At 52.3% G+C, this 20,450-nt stretch overlaps 1 protein-coding gene across 3 annotated transcripts in view; it reads left to right on the top strand.

The window, feature by feature from the left end:
* DOCK5 (dedicator of cytokinesis 5) overlaps nucleotides 1-20,223 on the top strand; it is a 91,118-nt gene extending 70,895 nt beyond the window's left edge. The window contains exons 44-52 of one of the 3 annotated variants that reach the window (XM_064730967.1): nucleotides 1,213-1,299; nucleotides 1,724-1,900; nucleotides 4,507-4,590; nucleotides 4,966-5,103; nucleotides 6,293-6,459; nucleotides 8,435-8,612; nucleotides 11,399-11,534; nucleotides 13,418-13,515; nucleotides 15,855-20,223. In XM_064730967.1, coding sequence (XP_064587037.1) covers nucleotides 1,213-1,299; nucleotides 1,724-1,900; nucleotides 4,507-4,590; nucleotides 4,966-5,103; nucleotides 6,293-6,459; nucleotides 8,435-8,612; nucleotides 11,399-11,534; nucleotides 13,418-13,515; nucleotides 15,855-15,956 — 1,167 coding nt within the window. In that variant the 3' untranslated portion in view covers nucleotides 15,957-20,223. Of the gene's footprint in view, nucleotides 1-1,212; nucleotides 1,300-1,723; nucleotides 1,901-4,506; nucleotides 4,591-4,965; nucleotides 5,104-6,292; nucleotides 6,460-8,434; nucleotides 8,613-11,395; nucleotides 11,535-13,417; nucleotides 13,516-15,854 lie in introns of those variants that run through there. The other 2 variants (XM_064730966.1, XR_010442617.1) reach the window with 2 other exon arrangements.
* The last annotated feature ends 227 nt before the right edge of the window (nucleotides 20,224-20,450 follow it).

Genomic DNA, 20,450 nt, shown 5'->3' with positions numbered 1-20,450 from the left:
GTCAGGGGGCTCCACAGCTGGAGTTTGGGCATTCAGCATCCATCAGAATCCATAAATTGGTGCTGTGAGAGCCCAGGCTCAGCAGAGCCCAGCGCGGGGCTCTGTCCCAGAGGAGGTGGGAATTGGGAAGCAGGGACACTGTAGGGAGGTGGAAGGCTTTGGAGGGTGATGCGTGGGGTAAGGTGGGCTGGCGTAGGACAGAGGGATCCATGGAATGGTGGTGTGGGAGGTGCCAGGCTGGGAAGGCCATGGGGTGGCATGGCCTGTGGAGTGGATGCGTGGGGTGGGAATGGCTGTGGAGTGAGGGTGGGAGAGTGGCCATGGCTGAGGGGAGCTGGGCAGCATAGGGCTGGGATTGGTGGGAATGGCTGTGGGGAGGTGGGAATGGCTGTGGGGAGAGGTGGCATGGCTGGGGAGAGTGGAATGCGTGGGCATGATGGCCGTGGGGAGTGGGAATGGGATGGCTGTGGGAGATGGCATGGCTGTGGGAGAGGTGGGCATGGCTGTGGGGAGATGGGAATGGCTGTGGGGAGGTGGCCATGGCTGAGGGGAGCTGGGCATGCATAGGAGCTGGATTTTGGGCATGCGGTGGGAAGTGTGGGATAGGCTGTGGGGGAGGTGGGCATGGCTGGGGAGTGGAAATGGGCCCTGCTGGGATGGATGGGTGGAGTGGAATGTGGGCATGGCTGTGAGGAGCTGGGAATGGCTGTGGGAGGTGGGCATGGCTGAGGGGGGTGGAAGCTGTGGGCATGGCATGCTGGGGAGGTGGCATGGCTGTGGGGAGTGGGCATGGCCGTGGGAGGCATGCTGTGGGAGTGGTGGCGCGTGAGAGTGGGCATGGCCGTGGGGAGGTGGAAATGTGGCCATGGCCTGGGGAGATGGAGTGGCTGTGGGGATGTGGGCATGGCTGTAGGGTGAGGTGGGGATGGCTGTGGGGAGATGGGCATGGCCTGTGGGAGGTGGGATGTGGGAATGGCTGTGGGGAGAGGTGGCCATGGCTGTGGGGAGGTGGGAATGGCCATGGGGAGGTGGGAATGGCCATGGCCAGGTGGGCATGGCTGGGGAGGTGGGCATGTGGCCATGGCTGTGGGGAGGTGGCCGTGGGGCTCTGCCAGCTCCTTCAGGAAGCCTCACTCCACGCAGGAGAGTGTTCAGTATCAAGGCCAATATTTGCCTTACACCTCAGATATATTTTTTTCCTTCTCTACCCAGAACATGTGGATAGAGAGGACAACGTACACGACAGCTTATTCCTTTCCAGGCATCCTCAAGTGGTTTGAGGTCAAACAGGTCACAACGGTGAGTTCTCCATGGCGGCTGCATCTCCTCCTCCTCAGTCCCTCATGGAATAAAGCCTTGAGCACTTGGGAGTGCCACTCCTTCCACTGCTGGATGTGGCACACATAAAAGCAAATTTTTTAGTTGCTTACTCAGGGGAGAGGAATGAATCACAGAGCCATGGAATCCCAGGATGGTTTGGGTTAGGATTTACTTAAAATCATCCAGTGTCACCCCCTGCCATGGCAAGGACACCTCCCACTGTTCCTGGGCTGCTCCTTGGACACTTCCAGGGATCCAGGGGCAGCCACAGCTCCCTGGGAATTCCCTCCCAGCTCCTCCCCACCCTCACAGGGAGGAATTTCTCCCTGAAAATTGCAGGGAGGTTTGAAAGGTTTCTTGTGTGGCTCTAAAGAAAGTTCATTCTGTTTCCTGTGTCCCTCAGGAGGAGATCAGCCCCCTGGAGAATGCCATAGAAACCATGGAGCTGACCAATGAGCGGATCACCAACGTGGTGCAGCAGCAGGGCTGGGACCGCAGCCTGCCCGTGCACCCCCTGTCCATGCTGCTCAGTGGCATCGTGGACCCCGCGGTCATGGGGGGCTACACCAACTATGAGAAGGTCCTGGCACATCCGTGGAGCCCCTCTGCAGGGCTGGGACACCTGGGGGTGCTCACCTGGAGCAGGGAAAGCTCCAGAGAGAGCTCAGAGCCCCTGGCAGGGCCTGAAGGGGTTCCAGGAGAGTTGGAGAGGGGCTGGGGACAAGGGTGGAGGGACAGGACACAGGGAATGGCTCCCACTGCCACAGGGCAGGGATGGATGGATATTGGGAATTGGGAATTCCTGGCTGGGAGGGTGGGGAGGGGCTGGGATGGAATTCCCAGAGCAGCTGTGGCTCCCCTGCATCTCTGGCAGTGCCCAAGGCCAGGCTGGAGCCCCCTGGCACAGTGGGAGCTGTCCCTGCCATGGCAGGGGTGGCACTGGGTGACTTTTGATGTCCCTTCCAACAGAAATCACTGCTGAATTCCCTGGAGAGGGACTGGGGACGAAGGATGGAGGGACAGGACCCAGGGAATGGAGGGGCCTGAAGGGGCTCCAGGAGAGCTGGGGAGGGACTGGGGACAAGGGATGGGGGGACAGGACCCAGGGAATGGCTCCCACTGCCAGAGGGCAGGGATGGATGGATATTGGGCAGGAATTGTTCCCTGGGATGGAATTCCCAGTGAGCTGTGGCTGCCCCTGCATCCCTGAGATGCCCAAGGCCAGGCTGGACAGGGCCCTGACCCCTGATAGGGGTCCAGCCCAAGCTCTGCAGACTCTGGGAGCTGCCCCTGGGCCCCTGCAGTGTTCAGGGACCTGGCAGGTCCTGGCAGGTCCTGTTCCATCTCCAGCTGTCCCAGCCCCTGTGTGGGGCTCTGTGTGTGCACAGCTCAGACAGGAGCACAAAGAGCAGAGCTTTGCACTGGCTGCAGGGTGGAAAAGCTCAGCTTTAGTGCCCTCAGGGCAGGGTCCAGCTCTTCTGGGCCTCCTTTGCAGTGGGATGAGAACCTGCTCCTGCCCTGTGGGGCACAGAGGTGCTCAGGCAGCCCAGGTGGCAGAGAAAAGCCCAGACCTGCCCTTTCTGCCCTGCATTAATGGGGAATGAGAAGGCTGAAGAGGCTTTCTCTTGCCAGCAGCCTCTGTCTTTGGAGTCTTGCAACAGAGCAAATGACTCAGGAAAAAAGCAGCATTTCCTGTGCAGGTTTACTCAGCTGACTTCACTTGAGCAGTGTAGGTTGTTCTTTTTTGTGATGTTTAACTTAAGCTGTTGATTCCCTCCACCTAATGATGAAATGCCCAGCACAGAATGCACTGCTTGTTTCCACAAAGGGGGTGGGATGTGGTAAAACACATTTAATTCTCCTCAGCTGTGTCCCAGCCCCATGAAAGGAGGTGCACACGTTAATTGGGAGAGGGGCTGATTGATCTGGGCTCTGACTCTGCTGATTCCAGAGCAGTTTGGGTGCTTTGCCAGGCCTGAATTTGGCCCTGAACCCTCCCATTTTATGAATTGAGGTTGACATCAAGTTTAGAATTACAGAAGTGGGAAAGCAGTTAAAACTAGAAAACACAAAATCTCTGCAGCCACATCTGGAAATACTCATTTCTGGTTCATATTTTCCTATTTCAGCTGCAGATCAGTGCAGAACATTTGGCTTTTGTGGGCGGCTAAAATCTGAGTTTTAATTGTTTCATTGTAGCCAAAACCCAAAGTTGGGGTTTTTAAACATCTTTCCTCTTGCAATAATTAAGCACTTTCAAGGAAAATCCTCTGGGACCAGCCCAGCAGCCCTTTCCCAGGCTCACCTCCATCCTGTTCAGGATCAAACCCCCAGCCCTATAAACCTGTACCACAGTCCAGCCTTACAGAAGTAAAAAAAAAATACACTCAGAGGCTGAAATAGCTCAAAGAAACAAATGAAAAACTTATTAGGGAGTTTATCTAGGAAAAAAAAAATATTCTGAGCAGGAATTGGGATCCATTTTAATGGGATACATCATGGGAATTGGCACAAATTTCAGTTTTCAGTCCAGGAAAGTGGATTTGTGTTTGTTCAAGTTCAAACCAAGACCAGCTTGTGCTGATTAAAGGTAAACCCAGGAGAAGTGGAGACTAAAGGTGCTTTGTTGAAGGGAGCTGGGAGCCCAAATCCCAGCATGGTCTTTATTTCTGCTGAATCTTTGTAACCAGCCCCAGGTGAAAACGAGGGATTTGGGGGCTGAAATGAGGAAATTGCAGCAGGAGGTGCTGTGCTCTCCTTGGGGCAGCTGTGCTCTGGGGCACTGGCTGCTGGGAAAGAAAGAGGCTTTTTGAAGGCACAACTTGAGGTTTTGGGCCTGTCACTCCCATTTAAGTGAGAAGTAGAAGTGATGGAAGCTCAATTATTCAAATCAATGCTGGTTTGTGAGAAGGGGATCAGGGCTGAGCGAAACCTGTCTGATGCAGTAACTGGTTTTCCATGTGTCTCACTAGAAAAAAACATTACTTTTTCAAAATAAAAAGTGAGGCTTGTTCTCTGTTCCTAACAAATAACCTTGGTTCTTTGTCCCTCAGCTTGGTGCCAGCACAATTTGGGTTTAATATGAGGAATAATGGCAGTGAATTGCTCTTAAAGGATCTTCCCCTCAGAGCTGCATGAGGAGGAAGTGTGTGTGTCACCTGTGTCACCTTCTCCCTGTGCTTCCAGGCCTTCTTCACAGAGAAATATCTCCAAGAACACCCTGAAGATCAAGACAAAATTGAGCTGCTCAAGCAACAAATTGCAATACAGGTATGGAATTGGGGAAGAGGGAATCCTGGAATGGTTTGGGTGGGCAGGGACCTTAAAGCCCATCCTGCCATGGGCAGGGACACCTCCCACCATCCCAGGCTGCTCCAAATCTGCTCCAAATGCTGCTCCAAATCCCATCCAGCCTGGGGAAAATGTTGGTGTTTGTTCAACACCTGGAGCTGCAGCACTGAAGGTCCCTCACTGGCAGCAGCTCAGCTCCCTTGCTGTGTCCCTGTTTATCTCCCCCTCTGCAAACACAAACCACATTGATTTAAATCCTTTAATTTTATCTGAGCTGCTGAACTCTCCCTCTGGGGAGCAGGAGGGCTGGTTTGTGCTCCTGCAGCTCATTCTGCTCCTGCCTCCCTGCCTCAGATGCCTCTCCTGGCAGAGGGGATCCGGATCCACGGCGAGAAGCTGACGGAGCAGCTGAAGCCGCTGCACGAGAGGCTCACAGCCTGCTTCAGGGAGCTCAGGAGGAAGGTGGAGAAGCAGTACGGGGTCATAACTCTGGTGAGGAAACCTGGTTCTTCCATGTTTTGCCCCAGAGGAACCCAACTCCTCCTTTTCCACCCGTGGGTGGGTGTGAGGTGGTGTCACAGAATCCCAGAATCATCAGGGCTGGGAAAGAGCTTTGAGACCAGGGAGTGCCCAGTCCCCCTGTCCAGCCCAGACTCGACATCACTCGCCCTCTTCCCACAGCCCAGTAGTCTCTGGAGTCCCCACCTTCCAGCTCCTTCCATGGTGGACCCCTCCAGGGGATGGGACCAGCTCCCTAACCCTCCCTGGGCAAGTTCCCTGAGCCCTAGCCCCTTTCCATGGGGAAATTCCTGCTGTGCCCACCCTGAGCTGCCCTGGCCCAGCCTGAGGCCGTTCCCTCTGCTCCTGTCCCTGTGCCCTCCTGGCAGGAGCTGGGCAGAGCCACAAGGGCCCCCTGAGCCTCCTTTGCTCCAGGCTGAGCCCCTGCCCAGCTCCCTCAGCCTCTCCTGGAGCTCCAGACCCTTCCCCAGCTCTGTTCCCTTCCCTGGACTCTCCCCAGCCCCTCCAGGTCCTTCCTGAGCTGGGGGGACCCAGAACTGGACACAGCCCTCAAGGTGTGGCCTCCCCCATTGCCCAGGGGACAGTCCCTGCCCTGCTCCTGCTGGCCACCCTGATCCCACCCGGTGCCTTCGGCCTTTTTGGCCACTTGGGCCCACCTGGGCTCGTGTCCAGCTGCATCCTTTGGTCCCTCCGGTCCTTTTGTGTCCAGCAGCTCTGTCCCCAGGTTGGGGGTTGTGGCCCAAGTGCAGGGCCCTTGGTGTTGTTAACCCTTGTGTCCCCGGGGTTCAGGCCCTGGGCCAGCCTGCCCAGCCCCAATGCAGAGCCAGCCTTGCTGCAGGGCCCAGCCCTGTGCAGAGCCAGCCCTGCTGCTGTGCCCAGCCTGCCCAGCCCCAATGCAGAGCCAGCCCTGCTGCTGTGCCAGCCTGTGCGACCAGCCCTGTGCAGAGAGCCAGCCTGCCCAGCTGCCAGGCCCCAAAGGAGCCAGCCTGCTGGGCCCAGCCCAATCAAGATGCAGAGAGCCAGCCTTGCTGCTGGGCCCAGCCCTGTGCAGAGCCAACCTGCTGCTTTCCAGGGGCCCAGCCCCTGCTGCGCCTGCAGGCCCAGCCCATCCGCCCAATGCAGATCTCCTGTTTGCTCACACGGTTCCCTCTGTTCCCTGCAGCCCCCGGTGCTGACGGACAGGAAGCCGAGCCGCTCGGGCTCCATGGTGCTGCCCTACATCATGTCCTCCACCCTCAGGAGGCTCTCGGTCACCTCCGTGGCCTCCTCTGTGGCCTCCACGTCATCCACCTCGTCTGACAGCGCTCCCTCCAGGCCGGGCTCCGATGGGTCAGTGAGGGCAGAGATGGCAGGGATGGAAGTGACTGGCATTGATTGGCAGTGATTGCAGTGATTACAGTGATTGGCGCTGATGGCAGTGACTGGCAGTGATTGACAGTGATTACAGTGACTGGCAGTGATTACAGTGGTTGGCAGTGATTACAGTGGTTGGCAGTGATTGCAGTGATTGACAGTGATCGGCAGTGATGGCAGTGACTGGCAGTGAAGGCAGTGATTGACAGTGATTACAGTGATTGGCAGTGATTACAGTGACTTGCAGTGATTGACAGTGATTGACAGTGACTGACAGTGATGGCAGTGATGGCAGTGATTGGCAGTGACTGGCAGTGATTGACAGTGATTACAGTGATGGCAGTGATTGGCAGTGACTGCAGTGATGGCAGTGCCTGGCAGGAATTGCAGTGACTGGCAGTGATGGCAGTGTCTGACAGTGATTGGCAGTGACTGGCAGTGATGGCAGTGCTGGCAGTGATTGCAGTGATTGGCAGAGATAGCAATGAGTGGCAATAATGGCAATGATGGCAGTGCCTGACCATAGTACTTGCAGGGATCCCTGTGGCAGGGAGGAGTGATGAGGAGGACTCCATCTTATCAGAAGGCTCATTAATGACTTTATTATACTATATTATTCTATACTAATATACTATTTTATTCTATATTCTGTTCCATTACATGTAAACTGAGTCTGCCAAGCTCTCAGCTCTGCTCACACTGCACAGAATCTCATGACTGTCAGCCCACAGTCCCAACACACACACACACACCTGGCCCTGACAGGCCAAGGAACCAAACACCATCACTGTGGGTAAACAATCTCCATATTGCATTCTGCTTTGGCACAATACAGGCACAGTAAATTATAAGATTTGTTTTTCCTTTCTCTGAGGTTCAGAGAATGTGAAACCCAGAAATATTCTTGGGAAGAATTGTGCCTTGCTTTCTCTGTGAGGAGAAATGTGGCTACACCTGACAGTGCCTGCCAGCAGGGGGAGGTGCCTTACACAGGCTCAGGTGTCACCTGAGCCAGGAGCAGCAGGGAGGCACACACAGGCTCTGGGCCTCTCCAGCAGGTTAATCTGAGTTTATCAGAAACCCATTCCTTTATACACCCTTCTGATATAGGGGCACCTGGTTGGTCATTTAATCAACACCCCAACACCACTGGCTAATTAAGAAAATGCCCTTTGGTAAACATGTAATGAGAAAACAACTGCTCCAAACACCAGCTGCAAGATTGGTTTAATTCTTTCAGCCGCCTCAAGACTCCCCAGAACAATTCCTGGGAGGTTTACCTGGCTTCTCTCTCTGACTAAACTGTCACATCCACCATCAGGTGCTCTGAAAATCAAAATTTACTCCATGGAAATACATTTTAAAATGTTCCTGGAGGTCAGTGCTGTTGTTCCATTTTACAGAAGGGGCTTTGGAGCACAAACAGTGGGAACTGACCCCCAGCTGCTGCCTCTGGAGCCCCAGCTGTCCCCAGTGCATTCCAGGTGCCCCCTGCCTCAGTTTCCCAGGAAAACAGGGCTGTGAGGCACCACCAAGGGGGGAATGAGGCACACAGCACTTGTTTCACCCTGTTTGCAGCTGCATCCATGGTGTGGAAAGGAGCTGCCACACCTGGGGACATCCCTGATGTCCCTTGTGTGTACATTGCCTTTCCACTGGGATAGGCAGAGTTCAGGTGATTTGGTGCAGCTCAGTGAGACTCATGGCTGAGCAGGAGCTGCAGCTCTGGCTCCCTCTGCCAGCAGATCACACTTTACCCTGGACAAAAACCACATCACACTCAGAATTCCAGGGGTAGCAGCACAAATCCCACTGAAAAATCCATGGTCCTGCCTCACTGTTTCACAGTAATCCCTTACACAAACTGAGAGATCACAGCTTTTTAACAGCCAGCCCTTGCCATGTCTGATGGATTCATGTTTCATGTTTTCCTCACTCTTTTGGGCCACAGATCTACCCTGGAGCCTCTCCTGGAGAGGAGAATATCCACGTCTTCCAGAGCTGAGGAGCTGCCTGTGAAAGAAGACGGTGACAACAGGATTAGCAAACTCAAGAGGAAGGAGTGGAGCATTAGCAAGTCTCAGGTTATTGTGGAGAAGGAGCCAGAAACAGAAGTGACTTCCAAAATGGTAAAAACCCCATGCCAGTAATGACAGCAGTAATAAACCCCAGCAGGAGCTGAGAGTTTCCATTGCCCTCAGCCCTGCTGCTCAGGGGGAGCTCAGCAAACACTGGGAGGGGCTCAAATACCAGCAAGGCTCAGTCATCTGAGCAATTCTCTTCTTTAATTTGGAAAATTCCTGTCACAGCCCCAAGGGCAGCTTGGCTGGAGGTGCAGCCTGGGAGCAGGAGGAGCTGAGCTGAGCCCTGGGTGCCTCAGCACCATGGCCAAGCCCTGTTGGGTTGGGGCAAGGAGCCCCTGCCCAGCCAGGCAGGATCCAGCTGCCAGCCAGATGTGGAGCTGCTCTCAGGCAGCAGCACTGCACAAATGCAGTGTGCTGTGAGCTGCAGAGCCCTGGGATGGGTCAGGTTGGTGGGAGAAGATGCTCTGGGGGTTCTGTCAGCACCTCTGGAGGGCTGGAGCTGCCAGGCTGGGCTCTGCTGCAGCCCCTGGGAGGGCAGGGTGGTCACTGGTGAGGAATAAACAGAATGTGCAGCCCCAGAGGGGGCTGGGGTGAGGAGCAGAGCGGAGGCTGCTGGGCTAAAGGGCTCCCAGTGCGGTCTGAGGGCTCACCCAAAGCACAGGGAGGAGTTTCAGCCCACAGGCAGAGCTGTACAGCCTTGGGACATTGTCCTGATGGATGTAAAAACTGTTACACCTTGAAATATTGTCCTGATAGATGTAAAAACTGTTACACCTTGGGATATTGTCCCAATGGCCATAAAAACTGTGCTACACCTTAAAATATTGTCCTGATGGACATAAAAACTGTGTTACACCTTGGGATATTGTCCTGATGGACATAAAAACTGTGCTACGCTTTGAAATATTATCCTGATGGATGTAAAAACTGTATTACACCTTGGGACATTGTCTTGAAGGACATAAAAACTGTGTTGCACCCTGGGATATTGTCCATGATTGGAATTGTAAAAGCTGTGCTACACTCTGAAGCTGAGAGAATTGGGCACCTGGGCATTTCAGTGCTCCTCATCACACTGAAGCTGGTTGTTAATGTGATTTAACACAGGCTCATTTTTCACAGTACCAAGAAAACAGAAATTCCTGTGCTTCCCTTTCCTCTCCAGCTGAATCTGGCAGGGACAGGTGAAGCTGATCCATGCTCAGGAATTCCCATCAGCTCTGGGGGATGCTGCCAGCACTTGGAGGCTGCAGAGTGTTTCTAGGAAGGGATTCTGTGGTGCCAGGGCGCTGTCACTGGGGCTGACAGCATTTCCAGCCCAGGAAAATTGGGCTTGTGGATGTTGGAGCTGCAGGAGGCCTGGCCCTCTGCCTCTGCAATTGCTGTTGGATGGAATCCCCAATGGCTCTGAAGGGAAGGAACCATCCAGGGTTCCAGTCCTGCCTCAGGATGCTGCAAAGCCCAGGAAAAGGTGCTTTTGTGGCTGCTGTGCTCCATGGCTCCACAGTGAGGACAGGAGCTGGACTGAGGGGTTTTCTGAGCTGGAAAGGCAGAGGGAGGCAGAGACTGCCTGGGCTTTGTGTGTGTGCTCCCTCCTGTGCAGGGAGAAATCCTGAGCTGCTCAGGGATGGAGAACTGACCTCTGACAAGGAGTTATTGGTGTGTTTGGGTGACAGCCTGCTCTGGGAAGCAATGAACCAATGCTGAAAAGGACCCCAGTATTGGGCACTGCACTTTGGGGCCACACTGAGGTGGCCTCGTGGTTTGAGTGAAGAGCACAAAGGGTGTGACACTGGAAGGAGCTAGATGTAAATTCCCAAATGCAAAGGATTTGCTCTATAAAGCCTAAAACAGACTCATTTCACAGGCTCAGGAGCTGGAGGATACCAGCAGCCCTGACCTGCACCCAGAATTTTATTTTTCTTTATTTCTTGGAAAGAGTTCACCCTCATTCCCCTCAAAGTTTATTCACAGAACTGCAGCAATTTTTCAGTGTAACATCTTCCCACCTTAATTGATATATCTCAATTAATACAACTAATTAATACATTAATAATACCACTAAAAGCAGTTCAGTGCTGCTCAGGAAGTCCAGGGGACGCTGGGCTGTGTCCTGGGAGCACAGAGGTGCCTGTGGCACTGCCAGGCCAGGGCAGGGCTTTACTCCTGTTCACCTCTTTGTGCCAGGTGTGGTGTCACTGTCACAGCCCTGGGTCCCCTGGCTGTGCTCACCTGTGTGTCCCTGTGTCTGTGACAGCCCTGGGTCACCTGGCTGTGCTCACCTCTCTGTGTCTGTGACAGCCCTGGGTCACCTGGCTGTGCTCACTCTTGTTTCGTGTTTGTGACACTGTGGAGTTTAGGTCATCTGGCTTGCTCACCTGTGTGTCCCTGTGTTTGTGACAGTTCCCTGGCTGTTCTCACCTCTCTGTGTTTGTGTCAGTGTGACAGCTCTGGGTTCCCTGGCTGTGCTCACCTGTGTGTCCCTGTGTTTGTATCCCTGTCACAGTTCTTGATTCCCTGTGCTTATCAGTGTGTCTCTGTTTGTGACACTGTGACAGCTGTGGGTCACCTGGCTGTGCTCACCTCTCTGTCCCTGTGTTTGTGACACTGTGACAGCTCTGATTCCCTGTGCTCACTGTGTGTCCTGTTGTCTGTGACAGTTCTCTGGCTGTTCCCTGCTGTTGCTCACCTCTCTATCCCCCTGCTGTCTGTGACAGTTCTGGGTTCCCTGGCTGTGCTCACCTGTGTGTGTCCCTGTGTTTGTGTCCCTGTGACAGCTCTGGGTCACCTGGCTGTGCTCACCCCTGTCTCTCTCTCTCTGTTCCCAGCAGGGCCCAGCAGGGAGGGCACAGAGGCCCAAGAGTCTGCAGCTGGGGGACACCAGGCTGACCCTGCTGCAGGGCCCCTCGATGCAGCAACCCACCCAGAGCCCTCCCCCCATCACCCCCAAAACCCCCCGGACCCTGAGTGAGTCCTGGGGTGGGATTGGGATGGGATGGGGTGGGGTGGGATGGGATGGGATGGTGTGGGGTGGGATGGGATGGGAATGGCTCTGTGGGTGCTGGGGGGCAGCTGGGAAGGGAGGGAGGGAGGGAGGAGCTGCTCCAAGTCACGTCACAGCTCGGGGCTGTTGGAAATCTCAAAAATCAAGCCTGGAATTACATGAAAAGTGTTCCTGGAGGTCCGTGGTGGTGTTGTTCCATTTTTCAGACAGGGGTTTGCAGCACAAACAGTGGGGGCTGAGCCCCAGTTCAGCCTCTGGAGTGCAGTTATTGTCCCCAGTGCATTGCAGGTGTCCCTGCCTCAGTTTCCCAGGAGAACAGGGGTTATCATTTTTGTCAGAGAACAGAATTTGGCTGTGGTATCAAAGAGCAGATCTGTGGCTTGCACTTGTTGAAGCACTGCAAAACAGGAATTCCAGGGAACAGTTTCTGGGTTTCTCAGTTCCTTTCTTGTTTTCTCCTGTATTGACCTGGACAAGAAGGATGGGGAGTGATGGGACAGGGGAGCAGTTTAAACTGCCAGAGGGCAGGGTTAGATGGGATTTGGGGGGGAAATTCCTCCCTGGGAGGGTGGGGAGGGGCTGGGATGGAATTCCCAGGGAGCTGTGGCTGCCCCTGGATCCCTGGAGCCCCCTGGGACAGTGGGAGCTGTCCCTGCCAGGGCAGGGGTGGCACTGGGTGGGATTTCAGGTCCTTCCAACCCCACCTGTCCCATGACTCTGAATTTTGGGCAGGTTTATGAACCCTGAAGCAAACAGCAGTGCAGTCAGTGCAGATGGCTGTAAATCCCCAGCCAGGTGTGCAGGAGCATCTCCAGTGGATCCCAGGAGGGCCTGCAGGGATCCCAGGATGTTTGTGATCAGCTCTGGGCCTGAATGATCAATGCAAGCCCTGAGGGTTCTGTTCATTAATGGACAAAACTCCCCTCACATGGCAGAGTTCTAGCAGAGCTTGCTGTGCAGCTTGGACATTCAGCTGTAAGTGTTCCACCTGAAGGAGGTGGGATTTATCTTCAAGAATTAACAAAATGAATCATTTCAAAGCTTTCAAAAACATGCTGAATGTAAAACAGCACAGTAATCTGATCCTGGAAAAGAAGAGGGGGAAAAAAAGCCCTTTCTTGTATATTCAGGAAGTTCTGTAGTTAGTTCTGCAGCACATTTAAATGTGGCTTAAGGTAAAAATAAAAATCCCTGGGCAGTTCCACCCCTAGAACTGCCTGGCTGCTGCATTTCTGGCTGCTGCTCTTTTTGAGAGGAACAGAAGTTCCTGGGCAGGACCTGGCAGGCTCTGTGTGGGTGCCCAGTCAGAATCCAGTGCAGATAATGATCCAAGCCAGCATAAAATTGTCATGAGAGGATGAAAACAAAGTAATCCTCACCAGGGCAGGGGATGAGTTGTGGAGACAACCAGAAACAAATCCAGGAACTCAGGGAAGAAAGATCTGTGAAAGGAATGTAAAACCTCTCCTCTCCTTAGCAAGGCTTTAATTGCTGGAATCCTTCTGGAGGTTGGGTTTTGTCTCCTCCATCAGCTGGAGCTCAATCACAGTGAGTTCTGAGGGGCAGCCCCAGGAACAGCCCAGATGTGCTGATGGAAGGAATTTGCTGCTCCCTGGGGCAGCTCTGGGGAAGGGGAAACTCCTCGGGGCTTTGGGAGCTGGAGGGAGCTCAGCTGCACCCAGCACAGCCAGGCAGCTCAGGAGCTGCTCACAGAAGGCATTGAATGAATCTCCCTTAAAATCTGTATGCAGCCCCATTGCCCTTTCCTTTTCCACCTTTCTTATTTGTTCTTTTTTATTTTTCTTGATTTTTCCTTATTTTTTGTTATTTCTTCCCTTGTTGCCAGGCTCCCCCTCGTTGCAGGCTGATGGATTGGCCACGCCACCCCCCCCTCCCCCCAAAAGCAAACCCTACGAGAGCAGCACCCCCAGGAACTCTGTGGAGGTGAGGAAATGGGGGCTGACAGCTCCTGGAGAGCAGCTGGGAGCAGGAGGCACCAGTGCAATGTTCCAGGCTGATCTTAGGGTGGTGCTGCTTGAAACCTGTCCCATCATTTCACTGCTTCACTCCCTGAAACCACAAAAGAAGGAAAAAAGGGGTTTTGGTTCAGGAGAAGGCAGTGGAGTGCAGTGCCTTTATTATTTCTTTCTCCAAGTGGGAGTTGTGTTGTCCTTGGTCAGGAAAAAAGTGTGTGGGGGTGGGAAGAGGCATGGAAAACACACCAGCAGCAAAAGTTTCAAAAACATGATCAGCCTAAAATACTGCAATAATTTGGGCTGAAAAAGAAGTGTGGGGGGTAAAATCACAATTTCACAATTTTCAGAGGTCTCCAGTGTCTCCTTCTAAGCCTCAGCTTAGCAGAATCTGATTTTTCAAGCCATTAGTGACTTTTAAAAGCCTGTTTTTAAATCCTGCCCTTTGTCTCAATTCCATGGAGTGATTTTCTTGTAGGAATATCAAACTGCCCCTGTGTCAGTGAATATCAAACTGCCCCTATATCAGTGAATATCAAACTGCCCCTGTGTCAGTGAATATCAAACTGCCCCTGTGTCAGTGAATATCAAACTGCCCCTGTGTCAGTGAATATCAAACTGCCCCTGATATCAAACTGCCCCTGTATCAGTGAATATCAAACTGCCCCTCTGTCAGTGAATATCAAACTGCCCCTGATATCAAACTGCCCCTGTGTCAGTGAATATCAAACTGCCCCTGTGTCAGTGAATATCAAACTGCCCCTGTATCAGTGAATATTAAACTGCCCTGTGTCAGTGAATATCAAACTGCCCCTGTGTCAGTGAATATCAAACTGCCCTGTGTCAGTGAATATCAAACTGCCCCTGTGTCAGTGAATATCAAACTGCCCCTGTGTCAGTGAATATCAAACTGCCCCTCTGTCAGTGAATATCAAACTGCCCTGTCTCAGTGAATATCAAACTGCCCTCTGTCAGTGCTGCATCACTGATGTTTCTCACACCTGGGTGTCTCCAGGCTCTTTGGAATCCCTGACATGCAAATCTTGTGTCAGAATCGTTTCACCTGCCCCTGGAATGAAGGTGCTGGTGGTGTCAGACTGATTCCTTAGCAGTGGGAAGCAGAGAAGGGATCCTGTTGTGACTGAGACAGGGATGGAGCCTTCCCCAAACCTGTCAGGAATTCCCTTTTGCAGCTGAAAGGGGGGGGTGTCTCCCCCAGTCCAGTTTGCAGAGAGGATTTGGGGGTACCTGAGTGAGATAAACTGGGATTTGTCCAAAAGGAATTTAGAGAGGGATCACACTTAACTGCTTTAGCAGCACAGGAAGACAAGACAACAGCTCATCACCTAATTCAGTGTTGTGACACTGGAATAAAGCCTTGAAACATGGCATCAGGGGGAAGTTTTGCTTCTTTGCCCTTGATTTGGCTGAAAGTGACTGTGGCTGCTGTGCCCAGCAGAGAGATCCCAGCTGCAGGGATGCTGTGGGAGTCACTGGATCAAGAGGATTAATAAAAGAGCTCCTTCCCCTGGGTCTTGTAAGGAAACTAATTACTGCTGTGTCCTGGCCTGCAGCATCCCCTGGCTGGCAGCCAGAGGGGAAGGATTCTCAGGGCTGGAGAGGGAGATTGGGGAGGGTTTTCTGAAGGGTTTTGTTAGTTTGGTGCTGTAAAGTTGGGTCTGTCTTCCTTTGGATAAAACAATCCTGAAATGCTGGGGTTTGGCTGAGGAGTGATGAACCACACAACCTCCTCCCTCTCCTGGCCTTTCCCATCTCATTTATTTACAGGCAGAGACAACACGAAACCTCCCCTCCCTCAGTGCAGTTCCTGCAAGAGCAAGAAATGCCCTCCAAGCCCCTCTGCAGGCAGGCAGGATGTGGCTTGTTTAGTTAGAGCTGCCCTTGCTTCCATTTTAGGGTGTAAAGTTTTGCCATTCTCATTTGAACACATTTTACATCCTTTTGGGGCAGCTCATCCAGCCAGCAGGAGAAAAAACCTGAGTTTTGAAAGGGAAGTGAAATGGGTTTGTTGGCATTTTACATTTCACCAAAAGCAGGGATGAATGCTGAAGTTGGGCTGCAGGTCAGGAGCAATTAGAGTCTGTCCTGGGCCTGCTCTAGCAACAAAAACATTTCAGCTTCTGGTGTCTCCAGGGGATCTGTCCTTGCTTGGCCCTCTCACGTGGAGCTGAGGCTGAACTCCAGGCTTTGCGCCTGAAGGAGCCATCAGGACTTTGGGTTTCTCATTTGGTGAAGCAGAGTGCCTGGCACTCCTTGCAGTGATTTATGGTTGTGTTTCCATCTCCCCAGGTTGCTCCAGCGCTGCCCAGCAGGCGAGAGGCCAAACCTCCCCCTCCACCCCCCAAAACCAGGAAATCCAGCGTGGTGTCCTCGGAGCAGGGGCTGCCCTGAGCCTGGGGGGTGCCAGAAGTGCCAGCCTGCAGTGGTGCTTCATCTCCTGCCAGCCTGGCATCTCCCTGCCCTGGCATCTCCCCTGCCCTCCTTCCACCCTGCCCTGGAGCTTTCCTGGCAAATCCCACAGAGGAAACGTGGCTGGGGCTGGGCTCCCTCGCTGTGTTTGCCTGTGCACTGCTCACTCTGATCCTGAGCTCTCCCTCACACACTGATACTGCCCTGTCCCTCACACACTGATCCTGCCCTGTCCCTCACACACTGATCCTGCCCTGTCCCTCACACACTGATCCTGAGCTGTCCCTCACACACTGATCCTGAGCTGTCCCTCACACACTGATCCTGCCCTGTCCCTCACACACTGATCCTGAGCTGTCCCTGTCACACTGATCCTGGGCTCTCCCTCACACACTGATCCTGAGCTCTCCCTCACACACTGATCCTGCGCTGTCCCTCACACACTGATCCTGAGCTCTCCCTCACACACTGATCCTGAGCTCTCCCTCACACACTGATCCTGAGCTCTCCCTGTCCCTCACACACTGATCCTGGGCTCTCCCTCACACACTGATCCTGAGCTCTCCCTCACACACTGATCCTGAGCTCTCCCTCACACACTGATCCTGAGCTCTCCCTCTCCCTCACACACTGATCCTGCCCTGTCCCTCACACACTGATCCTGAGCTCTCCCTCACACACTGATCCTGAGCTCTCCCTGTCCCTCACACACTGATCCTGAGCTCTCCCTCACACACTGATCCTGCCCTGTCCCTCACACACTGATCCTGAGCTCTCCCTGCTGCAGTTCCTCTCCCTCCTGGGCCTGTCTGTCCTGGGTTGGTCACTGCTGCAATGCCAGCAGCTCCTCCCAGTGCCCTGGGAATCCTGGCTGATCCCACTGCAGGGCTCAGGGTCTGTGCCCAGCTCTGCTTGCTTTGGTACAAGATCTCATTTGTGCTTTTAATGGGGTGGGAAAAGCATCCTGTGAATGTTGGAGATGACAGAAGCTGCACTTTGGCCAGGGCTGGACTGGCACCACTGCACCGATGGCAGAGCTTCACTGGCACCACTGCACTGACACCAGGACTTTACTGGTTCCACAAACAGATCATGGCCTCTTTATTTGTCATCAATAGTGATGAAGATTTTGCTTTCTCTTCCAGGAAATAATTTTGTTTGTTCATTTTGTCACTTTGCTTTGGATTATCTTGTAGGAGTTGGGAGGAGCCACTGAAACCCTGCTGAGGGTGTTGCTCACAGCAGGAATACAATTATTGTTGGGCTGGGGGTTCATGGGCCATTATTGTGCTCCCCTGAGTGAAAGAAGTTTCTGACCTTACTGAAAAACCAAAGTTTGTTAAACCTAATGAAAAGTTTCCTCAGCAAGGTCTTTTTCAGAGAAAAGCAAACCCAACAAAACCCAACCCAACAAAAACCAGCCCCAGGAGGGTTTTGCTCAGACTGAAGTTGTCATTTCCTTTTGTCCTTCCCAATTCTTTTGACATGAGTGTGAGTGCAGGGGCTGGAAGCAGATTGCCCTCATCCCAGATCATCCCAGAGTGCCATCAGCTCCAGCCTGAGCTGCTCTGGAGGTGGCACTGCAGTCACATCCCATCCATCCCCAGCCTGATTGCTGCGCACATTCCAGCTGCCTCTGGGCTGCTGCTCCTCGGGGGAGCTCTTGGAGCCTCCCTGGGGCACTGTGTGCCCTGCCAGCTCCTCCTCGTGTTCCTGACACAGACACTGCTCGACTGCAAAACCTCTGGGTTTTCCTGCCCTTCATTTCCTGTGCACTCTCCCTCCCTGGATGCTCTGAAAGTTCCCCTAAAGCAGCTTTTTGTGTGGGCTGAGGTTCTGCTGCAGGCAGAGCAGCAGGATGTGCTCTGGGCTGTCTGAGGTGCATCCTGGTGTTCATTCCGTGCCTTTCTCCTCTCAGCCAGGCTGGGTTTAACTCAGTGGGTCAGCAGGAGCAGGGGAGGCCGAGCAGGGATCCCAGGATGGTTTCCCTGGTGTGGGCAAACAGGCTGAGCTGTCAGGTTTGGGTGTTTTGGTTCTCAGTGACTTTGGAGTCCTCTTTGCAGCCTTTTTGTTCTGCTTTAACCACCTTAACATAGGGAGGTACCTTTTGCATCCAGGTTTTTTCCTGGAGAAGGAAACCTCCATGCAGAAAACACTCACAGGAGGAGGTCTGACCTTGGGAAGAATTTTTCAGCTGATTTTAAATCAGCTGTTTGCTCTCAGATTTGGCTCTGGCTGCATTTTCTGCAGCTACAGATCAGGATTTTGAGCAGAATCTTTGGCATGTTGGTGGTGAATTATCCCTCCCTCTCTGCAGCTGCCACCTTCAGCTCTGCCCTGCCTTGAAATTGCTCCTCTCACCTTAAACCTCACCTGGCTTTGCTGCTCACAAGTTCAGGTTCTCCCGTGCCCCCTGTGCATGCCCAGTTTGGGGTGGGCACCCCTGGCTGCGAGGAGAGGAGCAGCTCACACCAAAGAGCTCAGAACAAGCTTTCCCTTCCCAGCACATTTTGGGCATTTCACTGGCAAATTTGCCCCAAAGGACTCTAAATTTGGTTCTGTTTTTTCCTTTCTCAGCATTATTTATGTGGTAGAGTTTTAAACTTGTTGCACTCCTGCTCCTTTTGGCAGTGTCCCCAGTGTGGTGTCCAATTCCCTTACCTGGCTGATAAAAGTTGGCATCACTGGGCTCAGAGGTGCAAGATGGAATTTCTGTTCTGTGCCCAAATGATTCAGGGCTTTGGGCCAGTTTTGGGGAGGAAAATCATCCAAGAGTCAGATTTTTAAAGGCATTTGGGCATTAAGTGTGTGAGGAAGAACAGGGCATGAAAGTGATTTTAAATGAGTGGAGTTAAGTGCCCACTCTAAGGACAAATCCCACTGGAACCTTCATTGTGTGAAGTGTTTGCTCCTTGCTTGGGTGAGATTTCATTTTCAGAGGCACTTCAAGGTGTCTCTACCTTGTTTCTTTAAATGTGAATCATCTCCTCAGGTTCATTGGGTGCTTTAGGAAATGCCTCCAATGTGTTTTCAGCTGTTGGGTTTCAAATGGGAAGAGGACATTCCACAATGATGATCTCTGCACACCACAAATTGCAGCAATTTCTGCCCAATTCCTGCTTTTGAATAAAATCTCAAATTTAAAACATCCCCTCTGCAGAGGAGACAAAACCTAATCCCATTTCAGAGCCAAGCTGCTCAAAGCTGCTGTGAAATTTCAACTCTTTGAGGATTTCAGTTTTTCTCCTTTGGAGAAATGTGCTCAACACTTGTTTTCTGGAGCTTTGAATTAAAATGTGTCATGCTGGGATGAATTCCTTTAGAAATGTGGCAGGGGCAGAGGGGAGCAGGCAGTTTTGGATTATTGGATTAGGGAAGGACAGGGATTGCAGAGGGAGCAGCTCTGTGAGCCCCAGCAGGGATTTTGGGGCTCCTGCTCCAGCTCACACCGAGCTGCACTTGCAGTGACAATGCCTCAGATTTTCCTCTCCTTATTTATTTTTACCATTGTAAATGGAAATAATCACTTTAAGTCTGTAATTTAACTAATTTTTTATATAGTGAAAACATTGCTGACCTGCTTCTGCTACCTTCTTTTGATTATTTTTATTTTAATGAAAAACTTGACCTTATTTTTGCTGTTGCAGACCAAATCCTGTGGTGGACCAGGGTAAGCTTATCCAAAGACTACAGCAGGGAGGAAAAATACACAAAATGGGATTTTATGGCTGTTCAAAGCACCAGGTTCCCCTGATTCTTCTCTCTGAGCATTAATTAAAGCACTTTAGGACATTTTGGGCACTACAGGGATTACTCAAAGCAGGTTCACACCTTAACCCATTTTTCAGCTCCATGTGGTGCTGGTTTGTATCTTTAGGCAGAGTTCACCCCAAATTACATTTGGTTCATTTTTCTCACTGTGCTATTACAGAGGTTTCATCACTCTGAACCCTGGGATGAGTTTGTTGGGAGTTCAGGAGGGTTTGGGTGTTGTGGAAGGAGTTGTTGTGTTCTGGGATCCTGGGTTGGTGGGTTCAGTGCAGACTGCAAATAAAATGTTTGGGGGTTTTTTCAGTCCTTTGCAACTGAATCAGTAAAAAATTCAGCTTTAAAGTGGCTCTGGAGAGAGCTTTGGGAAGGGACTGCAGCTCTCTGGGTAAATGCCACGATTCACTCAATCTGTACAGCAAGGTGTACACATTTCTGTGGGGTTTTTACATGTAATGATTGCTGTAAAGTTTGTAAATACATTTTTAAAATAAATGTAGTTTTTATGACTGAACCAGAAACAAGAGCAGTAAAAGTTTTTCTTCCATGGACCACTGGCAGACAGGGGAGGTGATTCCCAAAGGGAATTTATTCTTTTAGCAGAATTTATTCTTTTAGCAGAGTTTCCTCCTGTTTCACCCCGAGGGGAGTGATGAGGCCATGGACACGTGAAACAAAAATTGTCACATCCAAATTGTCCCTGCAGGG

This window comes from Zonotrichia leucophrys, chromosome 22, assembly GCF_028769735.1.
Source record: "Zonotrichia leucophrys gambelii isolate GWCS_2022_RI chromosome 22, RI_Zleu_2.0, whole genome shotgun sequence".
Lineage (NCBI taxonomy): Eukaryota > Metazoa > Chordata > Aves > Passeriformes > Passerellidae > Zonotrichia > Zonotrichia leucophrys.
The sequence above is the reverse complement of the archived record's forward strand: the minus strand, read 5'-3'. Positions and strand labels throughout refer to the sequence as shown.